The sequence below is a fragment of the Mastigoproctus giganteus genome, chromosome 1, assembly GCF_048544385.1.
Source record: "Mastigoproctus giganteus isolate SK-2022 chromosome 1, ASM4854438v1, whole genome shotgun sequence".
Classification (NCBI taxonomy): Eukaryota; Metazoa; Arthropoda; class Arachnida; order Uropygi; family Thelyphonidae; genus Mastigoproctus; species Mastigoproctus giganteus.
The window spans coordinates 83374965-83395430 of record NC_143575.1 but is presented as its reverse complement, the minus strand read 5'-3'; the positions used below and the strand labels follow the sequence as shown (position 1 = coordinate 83395430).

General features: G+C 38.0%; 1 protein-coding gene across 3 annotated transcripts in view; it reads right to left on the bottom strand.

The window, feature by feature from the left end:
* The window catches only part of BBS5 (Bardet-Biedl syndrome 5 protein), a 121998-nt gene extending 106900 nt beyond the window's left edge, over positions 1-15098 (bottom strand). For all 3 annotated transcript variants that reach the window (XM_090380759.1, XM_090380762.1, XM_090380766.1), the window contains exon 1: positions 14924-15098. In XM_090380759.1, coding sequence (XP_090236885.1) covers positions 14924-14991 — 68 coding nt within the window. In that variant the 5' untranslated portion in view covers positions 14992-15098. The remainder of the gene's footprint in view (positions 1-14923) is intronic.
* Between the last annotated feature and the right edge of the window lie 5368 nt (positions 15099-20466).

Sequence of the window (20466 nt, the reverse complement as noted above, 5' to 3'; positions counted from 1 at the left end):
CATGTACTCATGCAGCCTTGCACCTGACCAGGCGGCTTCCGTAGCCAGGTGGGAAGGAGCAGCAGTGCGTAGCACACGCTTCTTGATTAGACCGGGTTTCGAGCCTGTCACCACCAAATACGGAGTTTGCGGAAAGGTCAGGGAATGACCACCGCATATCCCCGGAGCAATATGGCCTTAGTTGCTAATGCTCCTAAAAACCAAAATAACAACATAACAACAGCACCTGACCATTCCATTATGGTGGCTTCTAAAACCTCTCTAAAGCATACCACTTGTCAGAAGAAACTGTACACTATAGAGATCAGTGAATTTCCAATAATTTAAAAAAAACAAAATTCACTTTAACTAGTAGTTTACTCATAGATTGTACATTTGTTTCAATTTGCTAACTTTTAGTAAATAACGTATTATTAAATTTTAATAAAATAACACAACTTATAGTAGTAGTAGCAGTGGAAAGTGATGCACAATGAAGAAAGCTTATACAGCATCACCAAATAAACACACACCCCTCACATTACTTGCCCATCCCCTCTAATAATTTGTCTAGTTCTACCTTAAGTTTATTCAAACTACCCAATTCCACACCAGATTGAAATTTGTTACAATCAACTACCTGCAGACTAAAGACAAATTTCCGCTAAATGTTGATGGCATTTAGTTAGCTAAATGCCATCAACATTTAGCTAACTAAACCCATTCAAAGCTTTAAACACCACAATCAGAGCTCCTCACAGGTGCTTAGTTTCCAGATGCTGCAATTTGCAGAACTGGTCTTTCTTAATAAGAATACCCTTTTGTTCCCTTTGCTATTCTGAATGTTCTTCCCTGTACCCGTTCCAACAGATCCATAGCTTTCTTAAAATGCGGCTTCCATACCTGTATGCAGTACTCAAAATGTGGCCTAACCATTGCCTTATACAGCTGAATAATTAACTCCTTATCCCAACTGGAAAAATTCCTGTATATTACTGAAAAAACTCCATGCGTTGTCCTAACAGTCTATCCACACTGCTCAGAGAACTTTGCATCTGAATGCACAACTATACTCAAGCCTTTTTCTTTCTCTGTTTTTTCTGAGTGTGGTACCATACAGCTGGTATTAACTTCCATGTTATAATGATATATTACAAGGAAAAATTTTAGTAGTAAATCTTAAATATAAGTTATTAGAGTATAATACAATAAGAGGGAAAAAAAGTAGGTGTACCTTTTTTTTTTTGCATAATTGAAGTAATGGCAATAGTCTAGCTATATAAAACAGCATAATAAAAAGAAAAGGTAGAAACCTTGTGTTGGTTTATTTAAGATAGAACCATCACCATTAAGGTTATAAACACAGAAAATAGGAAAATGGCTGAATTAAAAAAAAATTAATTTCTGATTTGGTCAGTCGCAGACACTGAAGCTTCTATTACAGATACGATGTTTGAATTCATTTAAAATGCGAGTCAATTGACATTAGCATTAGCAGAGGCATATGATGCAAGAAAGCAAGCTTATGCAGCATCAGCCAAAAAAAAAAAAAAAAACCGCTTCCACTTCACCCCTCCATTCGTTCGAAATACCTGTCCCGCTAAGCCTTAAATTTATTTAGGCTATCAACTTCCACAACAAGGGATGGAAGTCTGTTCCACCAACCAACCACCCGCTGGCTAAAGGCAAATTTCCGAACGTCTATCCTACATCTGTCTTTCCTCAATTTGAATTTATGCCATCTCAGGTGATTATTCTGAGCAAGAGGAAGTATCCCATCAGCATTGAGCATGCTAAAACCATTCAAGGCTTTATACACCTCTATCAGATCACCTCGCTGGTGCCTAGTCTCCAGACACTGTAATTTGCAAAACTTAAGCCTTTCTTCGTAAGAGCACCCCTTTGTTCCATTCACTAATCTTGTTGCCCTTCTCTGTACTCGTTCCAGCAGCTCTACATCCTTCTTGAAATGAGACCCCCAGACCTGTATACAAGGTGTGGCCTGACAACCATTGCCTTATACAAGGGAATAATCACCTCCTTATCCCTGGTAGAAAAATTCCTGTATATCACTGACAAGACACCGTGAGCTACTCTTCCAGCCCGTCTGCACTGCTCGGAGAACTTCATATCTGCCTGCACAATTATCCCCAGGTCCTTTTCATTCTCTACCACTGTCAGTATAATACCACAGAGTTGATACGTTGCTCTGGGGTTGCTTCCCATATGTAGTACTTTACATTCGTCAATGTTAAACTTCATTTGCCACCTCTCAGCCCATCTGCTCAACCTTTCCAGATCCTTGACAACCCTGCCAACCTTTGTATCATCTGCAAACTTGGACATTAAACTTGATTTACTATCATCAATATCATTTATAAATACAGAAAACAATAATGGACCCAACACTGAACCCTGAGGGACTCCACTAATAACACTAGTCATCGATGAGCAGTGTCCATTGATTACCATTCTGTCTTCTCCCCCTCAACCACCCCTTTATCTATAGCAGCAACTTGCCTCCAATGCCACACTGCTCCAATTTGTGCAGCAGTCTTCCATGTGCAACAGTATCAAAAGCCTTTCTAAGATCCAAGTATATAATATCAAAGTTATTCCCTGCATCCAGTTCTTTTGTGACTGCATTATAGAATCCAATCAAATTGGTCAGGCAGGACTTCCCCTTAACAAAACCGTGCTATGTCCGAGCTATAACTGAAGTCTTGTCTAGATGATCCTGCAGTGCTTCTTTAACCAGTGCCTCCATTAATTTTCCTGGAACAGAAGTTAAACTCACAGGTCTATAATTACTTGTGTCGGCCTTTAATCCTCCTTTGTGAATTGGGGTCAACATTTGACTTCCTTGGCTGCCTCCTCTAATATAACTGGATAGATCCCATCCACACCAGGTGCCTTTCTTGTATTTATCTTCAACAATTTCTCCTCCACTTTACTCTCAGTTATTACAAGATGCTCTAGCTTACTGCCAGAGTTGAATACACCTCTGGCATTCCCCTCGCTGAATAACTCCTCATGTGTGAATGTCGATGCAAAATATTCATTTAGTTTGTTAGCTACCTGAGCAGGATCATCAACAGTTGACCCATCGATATCAAATGGACCAATGTGATTCATCCCCTTCCTTCTAGAGTTTACATAAGAAAAGAACTTTGCTGTTTTTCTTTGCATCCCTTGCCAAAGATTTCTCATAATCTGCCTTTGCGTGCCTAACCTCCTTTGTAACTTGGTTACAGATCAACTTCTATCTATCATAGGCTTCTGTGTCATGTATTAATTTATACGTATCCCATGCATTTTTCTTCTCTAGTATATGTCTCATTAGTTCATCTGACATCCATTTAGGCCTAAACTTTGAACAATATTTCTTAGTTGGTATGTAAAGCCTAGTAGCTTCCAAGATAAGTTCTTTGAATGCTTCCCATTTTGAATTTGCTGTTGGTAGCATCTTCAGTTGGGCCCACTGTATAGAATTTAAATACTGTCTCAGACCATCGTGGTCACCTTTACGAAAGCAATAACCTTTCCCTTTACCCCTAATGGTAGTTACCTCTGAGTAAGTCCCACTTCAGCACACTGTCATCACTGCCACCTAGTGGTTCCTTTAAGTGCAGATTCTTAATGCATGAAGAATCACTACTGATAATCAACTCAAGAGTATTACTCCCTCTAGTTGCCTCCTGAACATGCTGATGTAGAAAACAATCATCCAATAAATCCACAAAAGCCTTGCTAGTGTGTGAGTGACCAACCCACAAATTCCAGTCAATATCTGGAAAATTAAAATCCCCCATTATAAGACTCTCTGATGTACTGGCCCACTCTATTTCTCTGTACAGTTTCTTATTATACTTATCAGTCATTAGGCCTATAGCACACTCCTACTCTCAATTTCTATCTCCCAATGCTAATGTCACACCAAACTGATTCTATACTGCACTGTCCAGCGATGTCGACTGGCTTCACTTCCTTGAATTTTATGTGTTTCTTAACTAATAGCATAACCCCCTCTCCCTTCCTATCCTGTCTATTCTTTCTGTAGACGTTGTACTCCCCAAATTCCAGTTCTGCATTCCTTATCTGTGTGACACCACGTCTCTGATGTCCCAACAATATCCGCCTTTGATCCTTTGAGCAATACTTCAAATTCATTTACCAAAATCTATGTACTCTGCTTTTCCTATAACAGCTATTTAGCTATAAGTAATAGATAAAAATTTCTGATGTGCACTTGGTTGTTATTAATTTCTGGAGATATTTTTTCAACCATGTTTTGCATCATCTGGTTTTCAATTTAACATTAGTAAAGGCACATTATTATTATTATCCTTATGGTGCAAGGATGCCAGAGGCTTTTGCTGCACCAGCCAAAAAAAAATTTGAGTTACCCCCGACAGGCAGAGAGAAATAGAAGGGAATCACCAAGAAAGAGAAGAATGATGATATCTGCTTAGGACCCTGGATGTGCCAAGCCCATACTCACCAGATGAGAGCCCCTGGGCCATGATGAAAGAAAGCATCAGCCAAAAAAAAAAAACACATATCTAATTTTACCCATCCACTAGCTCCAAATGTTTGTCTAGTTCTGCCTTGAATCTATTTAAGCTATCAACATTTATAACAACAGATGGAAGTTTGTTCCAGCAATCAACCACACTAGCTAAAGGCAAACTTCTGCACATCTATCCTGCAACTGGCTTTCCTAAATTTGAATTTATGCCCTCTTAGATGGTTATTCTGAGCAACAGGAAGAATCCCATTACCATTGAGCATGCTCAAACCATTCAAGGCTTTATACACCTCAATCACATCACCTCACAGGTGCCTAGTCTCCAGACACTTTAATTTGCAAAACTTAAGCCTTTCTTCATAAGACCAACCCTTTCTTCCATTCCATAATATTGTTGCCCTTCTCTGCACTTGCTCCATCAGCTTTACATCCTTCCTAAAATGAGGCCTTCAGACCTGTATACAGTACTCAAGGTGTAGCCTGACCATTGCCTTATACAAGGGAATAATCACCTACTTATCCCTACTAGAAAAATTCCTGTATATCATTGACAAGATACCATGAGCTACTCTTGCAGATCATCTGTAATGCTCAGAAAACTTCATATCTGCCTGCACAATTATCCCCAGATCCACTGTCAGTGGTACCACACAATTGGTACGTTACTCTGCAGTTAATGCTTCCCATATGCAGTACTTTAGATTTGTCGATGATAAACTTCAGTTGTCACCTCTCAGCCCATCTGTTCAACTTTTCTAGATCCTGTTGCAGCAGCGTACTGTCATTAACAACCCTGCCAACCTTCATATTATCGGCAAACTTGGACATTAAGCCTGATATACCATCATCAATATCATTAATAAATAGAGAAAACAACAATGGACCCAACACTGAACCCTGAGGGACTCCACTAATAACATTAGTGCACAAAGAACAGTGTCCATTGATTACCACTCTTTGTCTTCTCCCACTCAACCATCCCTTATCCATAGCAGCAATTTGCCTCCAATGCCACACTGCTCCAATTTGTGGAGCAGTCTTCCATGTGCAACAGTATCAAAAGACTTTCTAAGATCCAAATATACGATATCAAAGTTATTCTTTGCATCCAGTTCCTTTGTGACCACATCATAGTATCCAATAAAATTGGTCAGACAAGACTTCCCCTTAACAAAACCATGCTGTGCCCAAGCTATAGCTGAAGTCTTGTCTAGATGATCTTGCAGTGCTTCTTTAACAAGTGCCTCCATTAATTTCCCTGGAACAGAAGTTAAACTAACAGGTCTGTAATTACTTGTGTCGCCCTTTGTTCCTCCTTTGTGAATTGGGGTCACATTTGCACATCTCCAGTCCATGGGTACCCTGAGTCCAAAGAAGCTCTCATAATTATGGTAAGGGTTTGCTTACTTCCTTTGCTGGCTCCTTTAATATAACTGGATAGATCCCATTCACCCCAGGTGCCTTTGTTATGTTTATCTTCAACAATTTCTCCACTTTGCTTTCAGTTATTACAAAATCATCTACCTCACTGCCAGAGTTTAATTCACCTCTCGCATTGCCCTCCCTGAATAACTCCTCATGGGTGAATGTAGATGCAAAATACTCATTTAGTTTGTTAGCTATTGAGCAGGATCATCAACAGTTGAACCATCGATATCCAGTGGACCAATCTGATTCATCTCCTTCCTTCTAGAGTTTACATAAGTAAAGAAATCTTTGCCATTTTTCTTTGCATCCTTTGCCTGCATAACCTTCTTTGTGACTTGGTTACAGACCAGCTTATATCTATCATAGGCCTCCGTGTCACCCAGTGGTGGGATTCAAATAATTTAACAACCGGTTCGCTGCCCTAATGACCATTCTAGGTATAAAAAAACTATATATCGAAAGGTAATTTATTATTTCATGCAATTAATACTTAAATAAGAACAATAAAAAAGGTCCACAAAACTAGATTATGTTATAAGAAAGAGTTTTAAAATATTAATGAAAAAATATGAAATAATACCTGACAAAAAACAATGAAAATGTTATTGCTTCTTGACTGGCGTCCTCACTTGCAATTTCGCTTTTATCCGAGCTTCATCGGCTGAGTGATTTATCCTTAACCATCTTTTGACTGTAGGAGTAGGATCCCATTCCTTTAGAGGTAGGCCAATTAGACTAATAGTCATTGTGTTTGATTTATTAGAAACAGTTAGGTGACTTCTCTTCTCTGAACATATTATGTTCATCTTTGAAAATTTTCTTTCCGCTTCTGCTGAACTTACAGTAAATGTTCTGACAATATTTTTAGCTCTTTGAACACTTTCAGGAATTGCATAATTCTGGGAATTTTTTAAAACGTTTTCGAAGAAATCTCAATAATCATTAAAATCAATTTGGTAATTAAAAATGTCAATAAATACGAGCAATTGTTCTTCAGCTGCTTTCCACGGAACCAGTACTTCTTCAATATTCCAGTAATCTGTCTCCAAAAAATTGAGAAATTGTAATTTATTCCTATCTTGAAATTGGCTACAATTTGCTTTTAAATGTTCACAATCCATTAATCTTTTTTTCAAATTCGTTACGATGTTTTCTAAAAGTCTTTCCTGACAAATCGATGATTTTATACAAATTTTATATTTTTGAAGGTTTCTGAAGTAATTAATTCATCAGCTTTTTTTTCGAATGGACCCTTTTCCTTTCCGAGCATTTGAAATGCTTTAATAGATCTTATCACAAGTTTTTCAGCCTTTAGTATGCCTATGGTTCTTGCTTGCAGTGCATTTGAAAGAAGAGAAATTTCGTTTAAAATATCAATCATCAATGCCAAATCAGTTATAAAATATATATTTTCAAGACGGGCAGCCATACCTAAGTACTTTTTTATTTGAATAAAAATAGTGATGTAGCGCTGGATAAGCGCGCCACAGCTAGGGTTGACCTTAAACTACAGGCAGCCCATCTTGGTCCCAAAACTCTACTAATCTTTATAATTTAAATTCCGGATATTTTGGAAAGTTCAATTTGGTTCTTATTGGATTGATGAAAAATAGTATATATCTTATCAATAAATATTTTAAAATGATTTACTTGCTTTATTTCCTTTATCGAATCATCTAAAACAAGATGGAGGCGATGATTTAAACAGTGCCATATTATTATGTTTGGAAACTCTTTTGCAATCCTAGTGCTCACTCCAGATTTTCTCTCAAGCATAATGCTGGCACCATCGGAGCAAAATCCTATTAAATTTTTTTCTAAGTAGTTCTTAGTAAGCCCAACATCATTTAAACTTTCCATAACTGAAGAACATATTGTCTCTGCATCTTGTTTTTCCAATTCAACTAGTTCAACGAAAATTGTTGGTGATGTAACTGAATCCTCAACTTTTAAGAAAAGTATAATAACTGGTTTGCAGGATATCGTTGAAGCTTCGTCAATAATCAAACATATTTTCAGATTATTTTCAATAATTTTATTAAATATTTCTTTTTTAATTTCCTTTGCAATGAAATCAACTACTTTCACAGCAGTTTTACGAGAATGTGTTCCTATTCCCATATCTAATCCATTTTTAATTTGCACTTCTATCTCATTTTCTATGTCTGAAAACGGTTACATCTTTTTGCCAGCCTGTAAACTGTATTAAACACTCTACAAATAGCACTTAAATATTTTTCACTCATCGTATCTATTACTTTTGTTACTGATTCCTGCTCGCATTGTTTTAAGTTCGTTTTACAAATGTTATGAGCTTTTGATGAAAAATGTTCTTTCACATTTTTTCCTTAGAGAAGCCTGGTGTACCTCTTTATTTTTCCCTGATGCCATTCTTTTCCATTCTTTTGACACATGAACACTTTTCTCTTTTATAAAGTCATATTTTGCACAATACTCGCAACCTAACTTTTTGTTAAAAATTACCAGTCCATCATATTTTTCTTTAAAATTGTTATATTGTTGCACTGTCCAGCATTCGGGAAGATTATTTTCAATTTTGGAGTTGTTGTTTTTTTATTTCAATAATTGACGTGCCGCTTTCTTCAAGTTGGAGTGGTTGTGCTTGTGACTGTTCTGTACCATCCAAGGCCAATTCTGATTTTGGTTTCTTATTGTCTATATTTCTCTTGGTTCGTTGTGTCCTAGCTTCCTATTGTTTTTATTGATCGGGGAACACCAACACACTCATAATATCTCGTGTGAATTTAGGGTAACACAAAGCTGAAACAAATAACAGTGTGTCATCCCCCCTGGTTGTTTGGCACTTTTTCTCCCTACGTTATATATTCGTTTACTTAAGTTACAAACGCGAGGGAATAAAAATGTAGTATTTCATCAAAGGTATGATGAGTTTTATGAAATGAATAAATAAATATTACAAGCATAGTTCCATCTAATTTTTTTCACCTATGGACGGAATGAACATTACTACGGGCACTTGGAATACGCTGTTGCGTAGATGAACGTTAAAGAAGAGTAAGGAATGTAAATTTGATTTCCACATTGGGTGGCTGCCCAGGCGCCCATCTTAGAGAGAACCCTGATCACAAGTGCAATTTTAACAACCAGTTCGCCGAACTCAAAAAAAAAAAAAAATTAGATATCGGTTCTACCGAACCGGTGCGAACCGGCTGAATCCCACCACTGGTGTCACCCATTAATTTATATGTATCCCATGCATTTTTCTTCTCTGCCACATGTTTCATTAGTTCATTTGACATCCATTTAGGCCTAAACCTTTAACAATATTTCTTAGTTGGTATAAAAGGCTAGTAGTTTCCAAGATTAATTCTTTGAATGCTATTTTGAATTTGCTGTTGGCAACATCATCAGGTGGTCCCACTGTATAGAATTTAAATACTGTTTCAGACCTCCACAGTCGCCTTTACGAAAGCAAAAACCCTTCCCTTTACCCAGATGGTAGTTACCTCTTTGAGTAAATCCAACTTTAGCATACTGTGATCACTGCCACTTAGTGGTTCCTTTATTTGCAGATTCTTGATGCACGAAGAATCACTACTGATAATCACATCAAGAGTATTACTCCCTCTAGTTGCCTCCTGAACATGCAGCTGTAGAAAACAATCATCCAATAAATCCACAAAAGCCTTGCTAGTGTGTGAGTGACGAACCCACAAATTCCAGTCAATATCTGAGAAATTAAAATACCCCATTATAAGACTGATTTACTGGCCCACTATTTATCTGTACAGTTGTTTATTATACTCAGTCATTAGGCCTATAAACATTCCTACTCTCAATTTTGATTTCCCAGTGCTTATGTCACACCAAACTGACTCGACACTGCACACTGTCCAGCCATGTCGATTGGCTGTACTTCCTTGGATTTTATGCGTTTCTTAACTAATAGCATAACCCCTCCTACTTTCCTATCCTGTCTATTCTTCCTGTACACATACTCCCCAAATTCCATTTCTGCATTCCTTATCAAGGCATTCTCTGGTAGTAAAATATGTACTATGTGATTTGAGAAAATAAACCATATCAGCCTCCTCAACATTATCCAACATAGCCTTTTTTGCAGTCTCTACTGTTTCTTTGTATATATATCTTGCACTTACAAACATACCATAGTTTCCTGCAAGCTCTAGTTATATTTAAGATCTTAACTTGCTTCCACACTGCTCCTTTCATGAGCATTTTGGAATCATTCTAAAAGAAATTACTGAAGGGAAACCACTAAATGAACTAAGAAAGCACAGGTTAAGTAAAAATAGCATAGAAAGTACCTCTACTAAATGAAACTTCAGTTTGTTAGTAAATGTCACAACAATGGTTTTATTTTTTATCAGCTTGTAGAGATGCTATTTGCTGGTGCTCTTAATATTTCTAGAAATGGCGGCTCCGTAGCCAGGAGCAGCAGTGCGTGCACACGCTTCTTGATTAGACTAGGGTTCGAGCCCATAACCACCAAATACGGTGGATGCGGAAAGGTCAGTGGAATAACCACCATATATCTCCGGAGAAATATGGCCTTAGTTGCTAATGCTCCTAAAAAAAACCAAATAACAAACAACATAACATTTCTAGAAATTATTTTTAAGATGTCGTTATAACAAAGTGAGGGATATCACAAATCAAATACTGGTGGAAGTTACAAAAGTGTCATTATAATGAAATGTCATTAACTCTGTATTGGTCACACAAAAATGTGAAATTCCTTTCTGCCTGTGAAAATTTGAAAAATCAGTAGAAAACAATTAAAAATTGTTAATTTTTTTATGTAAGCTATAATTTAAATATTTTATGAACAACTGAAAATTCATGTTCTATATTAAAAACATTTTTAATTCATTTTTGAAAATTAAAAAAAAAAAAAAAAAAAAACTCACTTTAGACCTGTCAGGGAGTAAGTGCAAATTTAAAAATTGCACCCTTAAACCTATGCTTTGGTTCAAGGAGCATGCTTCACCAACAGCAGCACTCACTGTATGAAATGTTTGTTTGTTATTTGGTTTTTAGGAGTATTAGCAGCTAAGGCCATATTGCTCCGGGGATATGTGGTGGTCATTCCCTGACCTTTTCACATCCTCCATATTTGGTGGGAAAGGGGGGTCGAACCCCAGTCTAATCATGAAGCGTGTGCTATGCACTACTGTTCCGGCCCACCTGGCTACGGAGGTGCCTGTATGAAATGTGACATGAATGTAAACAGTATAATTCCAGTTGAAGCAACAATGTCATTAAGCTAGAGAGTGTTACCAATTGGAGGAAAACAAGTGGTAGTAAAGCAAAATCACTATCGATATTTATACATGACATGTAGCACATACATATAATTAACTTTAGCTCTCAATTTTTACTAATTTTTCATAGTTATGCAATAATTAACAAACATTTCTAGAAATTTCTGCAACCAATTAAAAAAAACAAAAAAAAAAAAAAAAAAAAAACATTTTCAACAATAGGTGCTAGTTGTTTCAGCTGTGTGGACAGAGTAGAAGCAGCCCAAATTGCCATTAGTTGCATAGGGTTGAATCAACCTCAATGACAAATATGGGGTTAAGTGAAATGTTATTAAAACAAGGTATATCTGTACTAATTAATATAAATCCATAGACCGGACCATGGAAGCGATACATCCAGACTGCCACCTTCCAAGAGTAGCAAAATGAATACACTGTTGGGTTTGAGATCTCTCATATACTTGGAGTGTGAGAGGTGGGGGAATGGATAGAGTATTATTGGGTTCTCTTCGTGTAGAGGAAAGGAAAAGGCACTTTAATGTCTGTATCTAGGTGCCAAAAGTCATGAATGGCTCTGCTAAATACCTCCTGCTCTATTAGAATATTTGATGATAATAAACACATTCCCTAATTCCCTTCCCCTTTTCTCCCCTTCAAGGAAACTTCCCTTTCATAGCTCTTTTTCTGAAAATTATGTAGTGTGAAATGGCTTTTGTATCTATGATTGTTTGGGAAGGTGGAAGTAGTGCCACAGCACATCATCTACTTTGATCATATTACTGCACAGGGCTCACATCTGGTGAGTATGGGCATGGCACACCCAAATCCAATCAGCACTGAGATTGTTAAATCCATTCAAAGTTCTAAACATCTAACATCTAGCAGGTGCCTAGTTTCCAGATACTGCAATTTGCAGAAGTGAAGCCTTTCTTGGTAAGAGCACCCATTTGTTCCCTTCACTAATCACATTGTCCTTCTCTGTACTTGTTCCAGCAGCTCTACACACTTCCTAAAATGAGGCCTCCAAACCTCTATGCACTACTCAAGATTTGCCCTCACCATTGCTTATAAAATTGGATAATCACCTCCTTAACATTGCTAACAAAATTCCTGAATATCAGTGACAAAATCCCATGAGCTGGTCTTGGCAGATTGGTTGCACTGCTCAGCGGTTACACATTTCAAGACAATAACGAAATATGGAAGGAAAAAAGTTTTGTAGTAATAAATTCATAATAAGTAAAAATATCATTGTGCGAAGTCTAATTAGCATTAGTTGAGGCATACAATGCAAGATAACAAGCTTCATCAGCATACAAGGCATACAATGCAAGACAACAAGCAAGACAACATGCAGCATCAGCCAAAAAAACCCCTCCCATTTCACCCATCCATTCACTCCAAATGCTTGTCTAGTTTAGCCTTAAATTTATTTAAGCTATCAACTTCAACAACAAAAGATGGAAGTCTGTTCAAGAAATCAACTACCCGCTGGCTAAAGGCAAATTTCCACACAACTATTCTACAACTATTCTATATTCAGGTTCGTAATCTGAGCAAGAGGAAGAATCCCATCAGCATCGAGCTTGCTCAATCTGTTCAAGGCCTTATACACCTCAACCAGATCATCTGGCAGGTGCTGTCTCCAGGCGCTGCAATTTGCAGAACTTGCACCTTTCTTCGTAAGAGCACCCCTTTGTTCCCCTCACAAATTTTGTTGCCCTTCTTTGTACTCATTCTAGCAACTCTACATCCTTCCTAAAATGAAGCCTCCAGACTTGTACACAGTACTCACGGTGTGGCCTGACTAATTGCTCTGTACAAGGGCAATTAGTGACCTCCTTGTCCCTGCTAGCAAAATTCCTATATATTATTGACAAGATTCCATGACTTGCTCTGACAGCCCATCTGCACTGCTCAGCAAACTTCATCTAACTGCAGTGGCATATCCAGGTATCACTGTAAGGGGATGGGAGGGCAAGGAGACCAGGCTTCTGAGTTTTTTTTTTTTAGAATGCCTCCTGCATTCTTTTCCTTTAATTTTAAATTTTTGGTTAAGGAGGCATATGCCCCTCTGCCCACCCCAGTCCAACTGCACAATTACATGGGACCAGGTCTTTCTCATTCTCCACTTCTTAGTGTAGTACCACACAGTTGGTATATTTCTCTTGGGTTACTGCTACCCACATACAGTACTTTGCATTTGTCAATGTTAAACTTTCAGTTGCCCCTTCTCAGCCCATTTGCCCAACTTATCTAGATCCTGTTGCACTAGCATACTGTCATTAACAACCATGCCGACCTTTATATCATCTGCAAACTTGGACATTAAGCCTGATATACCTTCATCAATATCACTGATGAATACAATGGGCCCAGCATGTCATTGACACTGCTCTTCGTGGACTAATAATATTAATCCAAAAAGAGCAGTGTCCATTGATTACCACCTCTCTGTCATCTCCCACTCAACCATCCCTTTATTCATTGTAGCAACTTGCCTTTAATGCCATACCACTCCAATTTGCACAGCAGTATTACATGTGCAACAGTATCAAAAGCTTTCCTGAAATCCAAGTCTATGATATCAAAATAATTTTTTGCATCCAGTACCTTTGTCACCACATCATAGTATCCAATCAAACTCTAAAAGTTTTTGCTCCACTCTGATCCAAGCCCGAGGTGGGATTCCAACCCACGACCTTTGGGTTGCCAGGCAGGTAATTTACCCACCCGGCTAGCCCGGTCGGCACCCATGCTGTGTCTTAACTATTACTGCAATCTTGTCTAGCTGATCCTGCAAATCTTCTGGCTTTTAGCCGTGAAGGGTATTGTGTACGGAATGTGCGTTTTGTATGCAATAAAGAGTTCTTCTTCTTCTTTAATCAGTGACTCCATTATTTTCCAGGAACACAAATTAAACTAACAAGTCTAATTAATGTCACCTTTTGAACCCCCTTTGTGAATTGGGGATACATTTTCACATCTCCAGTCCATGGGAACCTCCCGTGTCCAAGGAAGATCTCATAATTATGGCTAAGGGTTTGCTTATTTCCTTTGGTGCCTCCTTTAATATAACTGGATGGATCCCATCCATCCCAGGTGCCTTTCTCCTCTACCTCTACTTTGCTCTAAGTTATTACAAGGGCTGACGTAGCCGAGTGGTCAGGAGCGAGAGTACATAGCATATGTTCCTTGAGTGGACTGGGGTTCAAGCCTGTGACTACTAAATACGATAATAATTTGTATTGACGATTTATTGTAAACTCTACTAACTTGGTTGTTGTGCCGGAGTATAAAACAGAGAAAAAAAATCACTTAGCTCCCTGTTAGATTTTGATAAACTTCTGGCGTTCTCCTCATGTGTGAATGTAGATGCAAAATATACTCATTTTGCATCTACATTCAACTGAAACATTGTAAAGCAACTGTAACAATGCCAGTCCTGTTCATATTCCGTACAATTAGGTTCATGTTTTTCAGTCCCTATAACTTGCTCTGAAGAAATAATTTCCAGTATATTTCTAATAGGTATGTAACATTCAGATACTATATTTACTATATTATTTCATTGTTTATAAAATATAAATTTACTAACACATCCCACTAAAATAAAAGAAGCAAAGTATTATTTTATTATTTATATATTAGTAAAATAATAAGAGGAGTATACCTCAATTATTTATATATAAAAGCATCAGGTATGGGATATAGAACTTACTGAGGAGATATGTCAAATCTTATATCCCTATCCTGCCAAAATGTCTCATTTTTGGCTTTGTTAGCCATTATTTTTTTTTTAACAACGTCAACAGAACGGCGACAGTAACAAAAGTACTTATCTCACTCACTCCAGCACCATAACTTCAATCACAGAGTAGTAGCATACTATTATCTACTACTGTGACTTCAATAACAGCACAGTTTGAAATGCGTTGCCTGGTAGCGTGGTCGCTAACTGATCACAACGCCGATTCCCTATTCCGATTGGAGTATTCCCCAGAATTTAATTTAATTTTAACGTGATATCCACGTTAGGAAAAAACGAAGTTTTAAAACCAGGTCTCGGAATGGATTGGAGCACTTAGGAACCCCATTCTGGTGCGTCATTTTATTATTATTTTTTTTTTTATTTCGACCGCTGTTTAACTGTACTCAATAATATCTCAATTACGACTTAGAAAAATAAATTTTGGCACCTCAGTTTCGATTTACAAGCACTAAGCTCAATCTCACGAACTTTTTGCTCAACTTCAGTAACTCTACAAGATGTGGCCTTCTGAAAGCAACATACGTACTCGTAAATGAGAATGAAAAGCTTTCAATGATTGCATATTTAATATACGCTATATGCAGGCAGAAGAGGGTCAAAGGGATGGGGCACATTGAGCTAACTTTAGAGGCTGAATCCCCATCCCATTCACATAAACTGAAAAAGGTTTTTCAGTTTGAAGATAAACAATTTTTGATACTTTTACTGGTAATTCTCCAGAGAACGGTACAAAATGGCGTCGAGAAGTAGAGGGGGGGAAAGCAGTGACTCAGGTTCGTAACTCCGCCCACTCAGTGATTTTCCCCCTCTTCTTCTCGACGACTGCACGTGGTGGATATCACGTAACATAACAGTACGTCGGAGCTGAAAAATAACAAAATTAAGGCCAAAACGGCAATTTTTTGGGAGCAGCAAGCAACAGAAATGCAATTTATTCGGGGAAGAGAAAATGTCACGTAACATAACATCTCAGAGTTAAAATAAAGAAAAATTAACATGAAAACAGCAATTTTTTTTTTCAAAACAAGAAACAAAAAGTAATACCACGTAAAGCCAACGACCGGTTTTTGCTTAAATCCCTCCCGAAGTCGCTTAAAAACTTAACCTTTTTTTCACCAAACACAAATGAAAGTCAATTAAACACATTACCCCTCAATTTTTTTTTTCCAACGACCGGTTTTTGCTTGAATCCCTACCGAAGTCGCGTAAAAACTAACATTTTTTCACTAAATACAAATGAAAGTCGACTAACAAGTGCAATTAACAATAAAATTCCTCTTTGTATATGCACGTGGCAAGCCAATAGATTTTTTTTTTTTTTAAAGAACGTAAAAACTGACACAATACTAGGTTAATGAGATGGGAAAAGAAAACTCACCTTATCAGTCCTGGCATGCGGGCTCGCAACAGCAAAAAACAACGAAACAGTTTACCTGAAAGATGGAACAGGATACACGACAAACTCAGGACGACACGAACCACATGGCAAGCTAACAGCCTTGGCTCACCTTTTCTTCTTTCTCACTGTGCAGGATAGATAACCACACTCCCATTTTTTTTTTTTTTTTTTTTTTCTTATTCTCTCTCTGCTGGTACCCCGACTTACACTTCCTCTTCACTGTGGGATTAAAATTATTTATTTATTCTGTAATTATTATTTTTTTTTTCATTTACTTAGCTTCATTTTGTTTACTCGCGCTCTGTTCTGACACCTGGGATTTGGCTGTCATTGGTGCCAGACAGCTCTCTCTTTCTGTTTTTTTTTAATCACAGGGAATGTATTTATTTATTTTATTATTTTTATTTTTATTTTTATTTATTTAATATATTTTATTTTTCACCACGGGGAATTATTATAATTATTTATTTATTCATTATTATTTTTTTTAGTTATTATTATTATTATTTTATTTATTTTTTTTTCCCTCGCTGGAGTGGGCCCCCAGAGAAATCTGGCTCACCTTTTGGCAACATCAGGTGGTTCAGAGTCTCGTATCCAGACAGTACGTGCTCCATTGGGACTGGCCCACCTTCCCGTGGTGTGGACGAGTACCCAGAATCATCTGTCCAGGTGACTGATGCTTCCGGATAGTCAAGAGGCCAGAATAGAACAACAGAACACACACAAACCTACGTCACACACATCTGGCCCGTTTGTAGTGATACTGTTCTTCACAGAGATACGAGGCGGAGATGAACTCAAGTTCTAGGAGCCGCCCTTTACAAAAACACATGTCCACATAACCCAATATTAATTTTTTTAGCATTAGCAAGGGCACATGATGCAAGAAAGCAAGCTTATATAGCAAGCTCAAACCATTCAAGGCTTTAGATCACCTCGCAGGTGCCTAGCCTCCAGATACTGTAATTTGCAAAGTTTAAGCCTTTCTTCGTAAGAGTAACCCTTTGTTCCATTCACTAATCGTGTTGCCCTTCTCTGTACCTGTTCCAACAGCTCTACATCCTTCTTAAAATGAGGCCTCCAGACCTGTATACAGTACTCAAGATGTTAAAGGAAAAATATGAACAATTTATGAATATTTGCAAGTTTCACTTTTCTTTAACTCAGGACGACACGAGGTACCACGTAGCAAGCGAATATAAACAGCAAACCCAGCAAGCAAATACGACTAACAAACGATACGAATTTGCATTTATCGCTGCAATGGCGTCGTGTCACGTGACGACCGCCTGAAACAAAGAGGGGGGGATGCAGTGAGAGTGCGGAGTCACAACTTATCAATCACTGCTTTCCCCCGCTTCTCACAGCCATTTAGAAGGATGGGTGTACCGTTAACTGGATTTCAGCGCTTTTACTATTTATTCAATTCAATGCGTTTTATTAAAATCTTAAAATAAAAATATAATTTATTAGTTTAAATTTAAATAAACAAGTAGCATTAATTACTACACATTCATTAAATTTTCTGCTTCAAAGGTTAACTTTTTGGACCTTAACAGCTGTCAATCTTTCGATCATTTCATCCAGGTCTAAATCCTTGGTGACGGCATGTTCAACTGATAAGATTGCCAGCCCATCCAACCGAGCTTGTTTCGTTATGAAAGCTTAAGTGGATTTTGATTAACTTCATATTTTATAAAGCTTCCTTCAGAACTGGCTACTGATACCGGAAATTCTCGACAACAAGAAAAGATCTGCTAATAACGCCATCAAATTGTATGAACCCATGGAATGCAAGATTTTAGCGAGAATAACTTTCTTCGAAACGGTTTCACATATATTTTAATTCTTCGTACAAATCGACAAAGGAGATGACTTTCTGATCACTACCACACAAAGAATTTCTAAATCTACATTGGACCAGATCATCACGCTTTATAATCAACCCACACTTATCTTTCAATAACTTCCACAGATATAATAAAATAAGCTCAGATTGTTCAAACACTTGCGTGAAGGTATTTTACTCACTTTTCAGCACAGGTTTGACACAATAAACTCAAAAATAAACTGAGCTCACACTGATAAACACTGCTGATGCAGCTCTCAAGGTCAAGGAACAAACGACTGAAGGCAGTGTTGCCAACATGTGAAGATATAGTTTATAAATTTTCCGCATTTATTCCTAACTTAATACACTGCTCGATAAAATTAACAGAACAAAATGATTTTCGTTGATATTTTATCCTGAACAGTGCCAACGAAGGCGAACATTTGATATCATAGGCATCCTGGCATGCAAATTCCGAGTATCCAACGGGAATCGATCTACCACATTACAGAGCCGCACATTATGCAAATTATTTATGCCTCTAAAAACACGGGTTGCAACCACATCACTTCATTCCCGCTTTTTGGCTTGCTCAGCAGGATAGCCACATCTCCAGTATTCAGGATGGCAAGTCATCGTCGTTTAGATGATTCTTTGAGATGGCTGGCTGTTGGGCAACTGAAGCCGAGCAGTCGCAGGTGGAGGTGGCAAGTTGGCTTAACGTGCCACCTCCTTGTCAGGCAGTGCCGTCTCGGTACAATGGAAGCAGTTTCAGGAGACTGGAACCATTACAAGAAGAGCTGACCAAGGTCGCCCGAGGGCTACATCAACCAAAACAGGCCACTATCTGGATCTAACAAGACGGAACCTACGATGTCCTGTCATCAAATGTCTATTGAGGTTGCTGCGGTCACAGATGAAAACATTTCCAGCCGGACTGTGTTAAGAAGGCTCAATTCAAATGGACTCGGTGCAAGGAAGCAGCGGTATGTTATTAACCTCTCACCGCCACAGAGCTCGTTGTAACCAGTGCCATGAACATGCGACTTAGAGTCCTGGCAAATGGGGTACAATTCTGGTCTCTTATGAGTCCCGTTTTAGCCTAAAACAGATTATAACGTCATTTCATTTGGAGACAACGAGGAATGCAGTACCATCCCTCCAACATCAGAGAATGGGACACTTATGGTGGAAGCGGTGTTCTCGTGTTGGGCGGAATAATGATCAACGGCCGCAACCCTCTTTACTTTTTTTCATAGGGACACCGCGAACAAATCCTCGAACCCTAAGTGTGACTTTTTAGGGGTGCGATTAGCCCAGATTTTCTTTTCATTCACGGCGACAACGCATGGCACATAGAGCTCAAGTGATGGAAGAACATCTTGAAACTGAACATATCCAATGACTGCCTAACTCCTCGGTCACTTGGTAAGCAAAGTCTGCGCTAGTGGAAGAATTCCAGTAGCGCAGACTTTGCTGCCATAGAATCTCATAGTATTTGCCATAGAATCTCATAGCTACACTTATATCGTGCGTGGTTCACCCTGGCAGGTCTGTTTAGCCGTTGGGGGGGGGGGATCATATGCCGTACTGATGTCATGTGATCATATTTTCTAGCAATTTGTATAGACTTCTGTAATGTGACCATTTTGGCAATTCTTATACAGCCCCCTATAAATTTCCCTTATACCAGTCCGAAGTTTCTTGCTGTCTTCTCATTTCATTGTTATTCTATGGTACACCACCATACCAAATTTTGTTCTGCTACATCGCAAGCTGCACGAGTCACACCGCGTTTTCTCATGTTCTGCTAATTTTGATGAGCAGTGTCTACTCAAATATTACACCTCGTGAAATAACTTAAGTGATTTGTGAAAAAAGTACATGATGGAGAAAAAATAACATTTTTGAAATCAGCGTAAGAAAACTGTTATTAGTTGATAACAGCTATTAGTTTTCAAACATCGAAAACCATGCAGAGTGGTGATTTTAATCAACGCTAAGTGATTACGAATGAACAGCATCAGTTTGTGTGACAAACTAACAGTAACTACAGTGGACATAGGGAAAAAAATCCAAGTCAGTCAGATGTTTATAAAACACATTAAAAAAAAAAATATATATATATATATATATATATATATATATATATATATATAGAATGGCAATGGTCACAAAAGCTTTTTGGAAATTGTTTTTCTGAACGATAAACTAGATTTCCAAAAGAAAAGCCATTCCACTACTCGCCCGAGACCAACG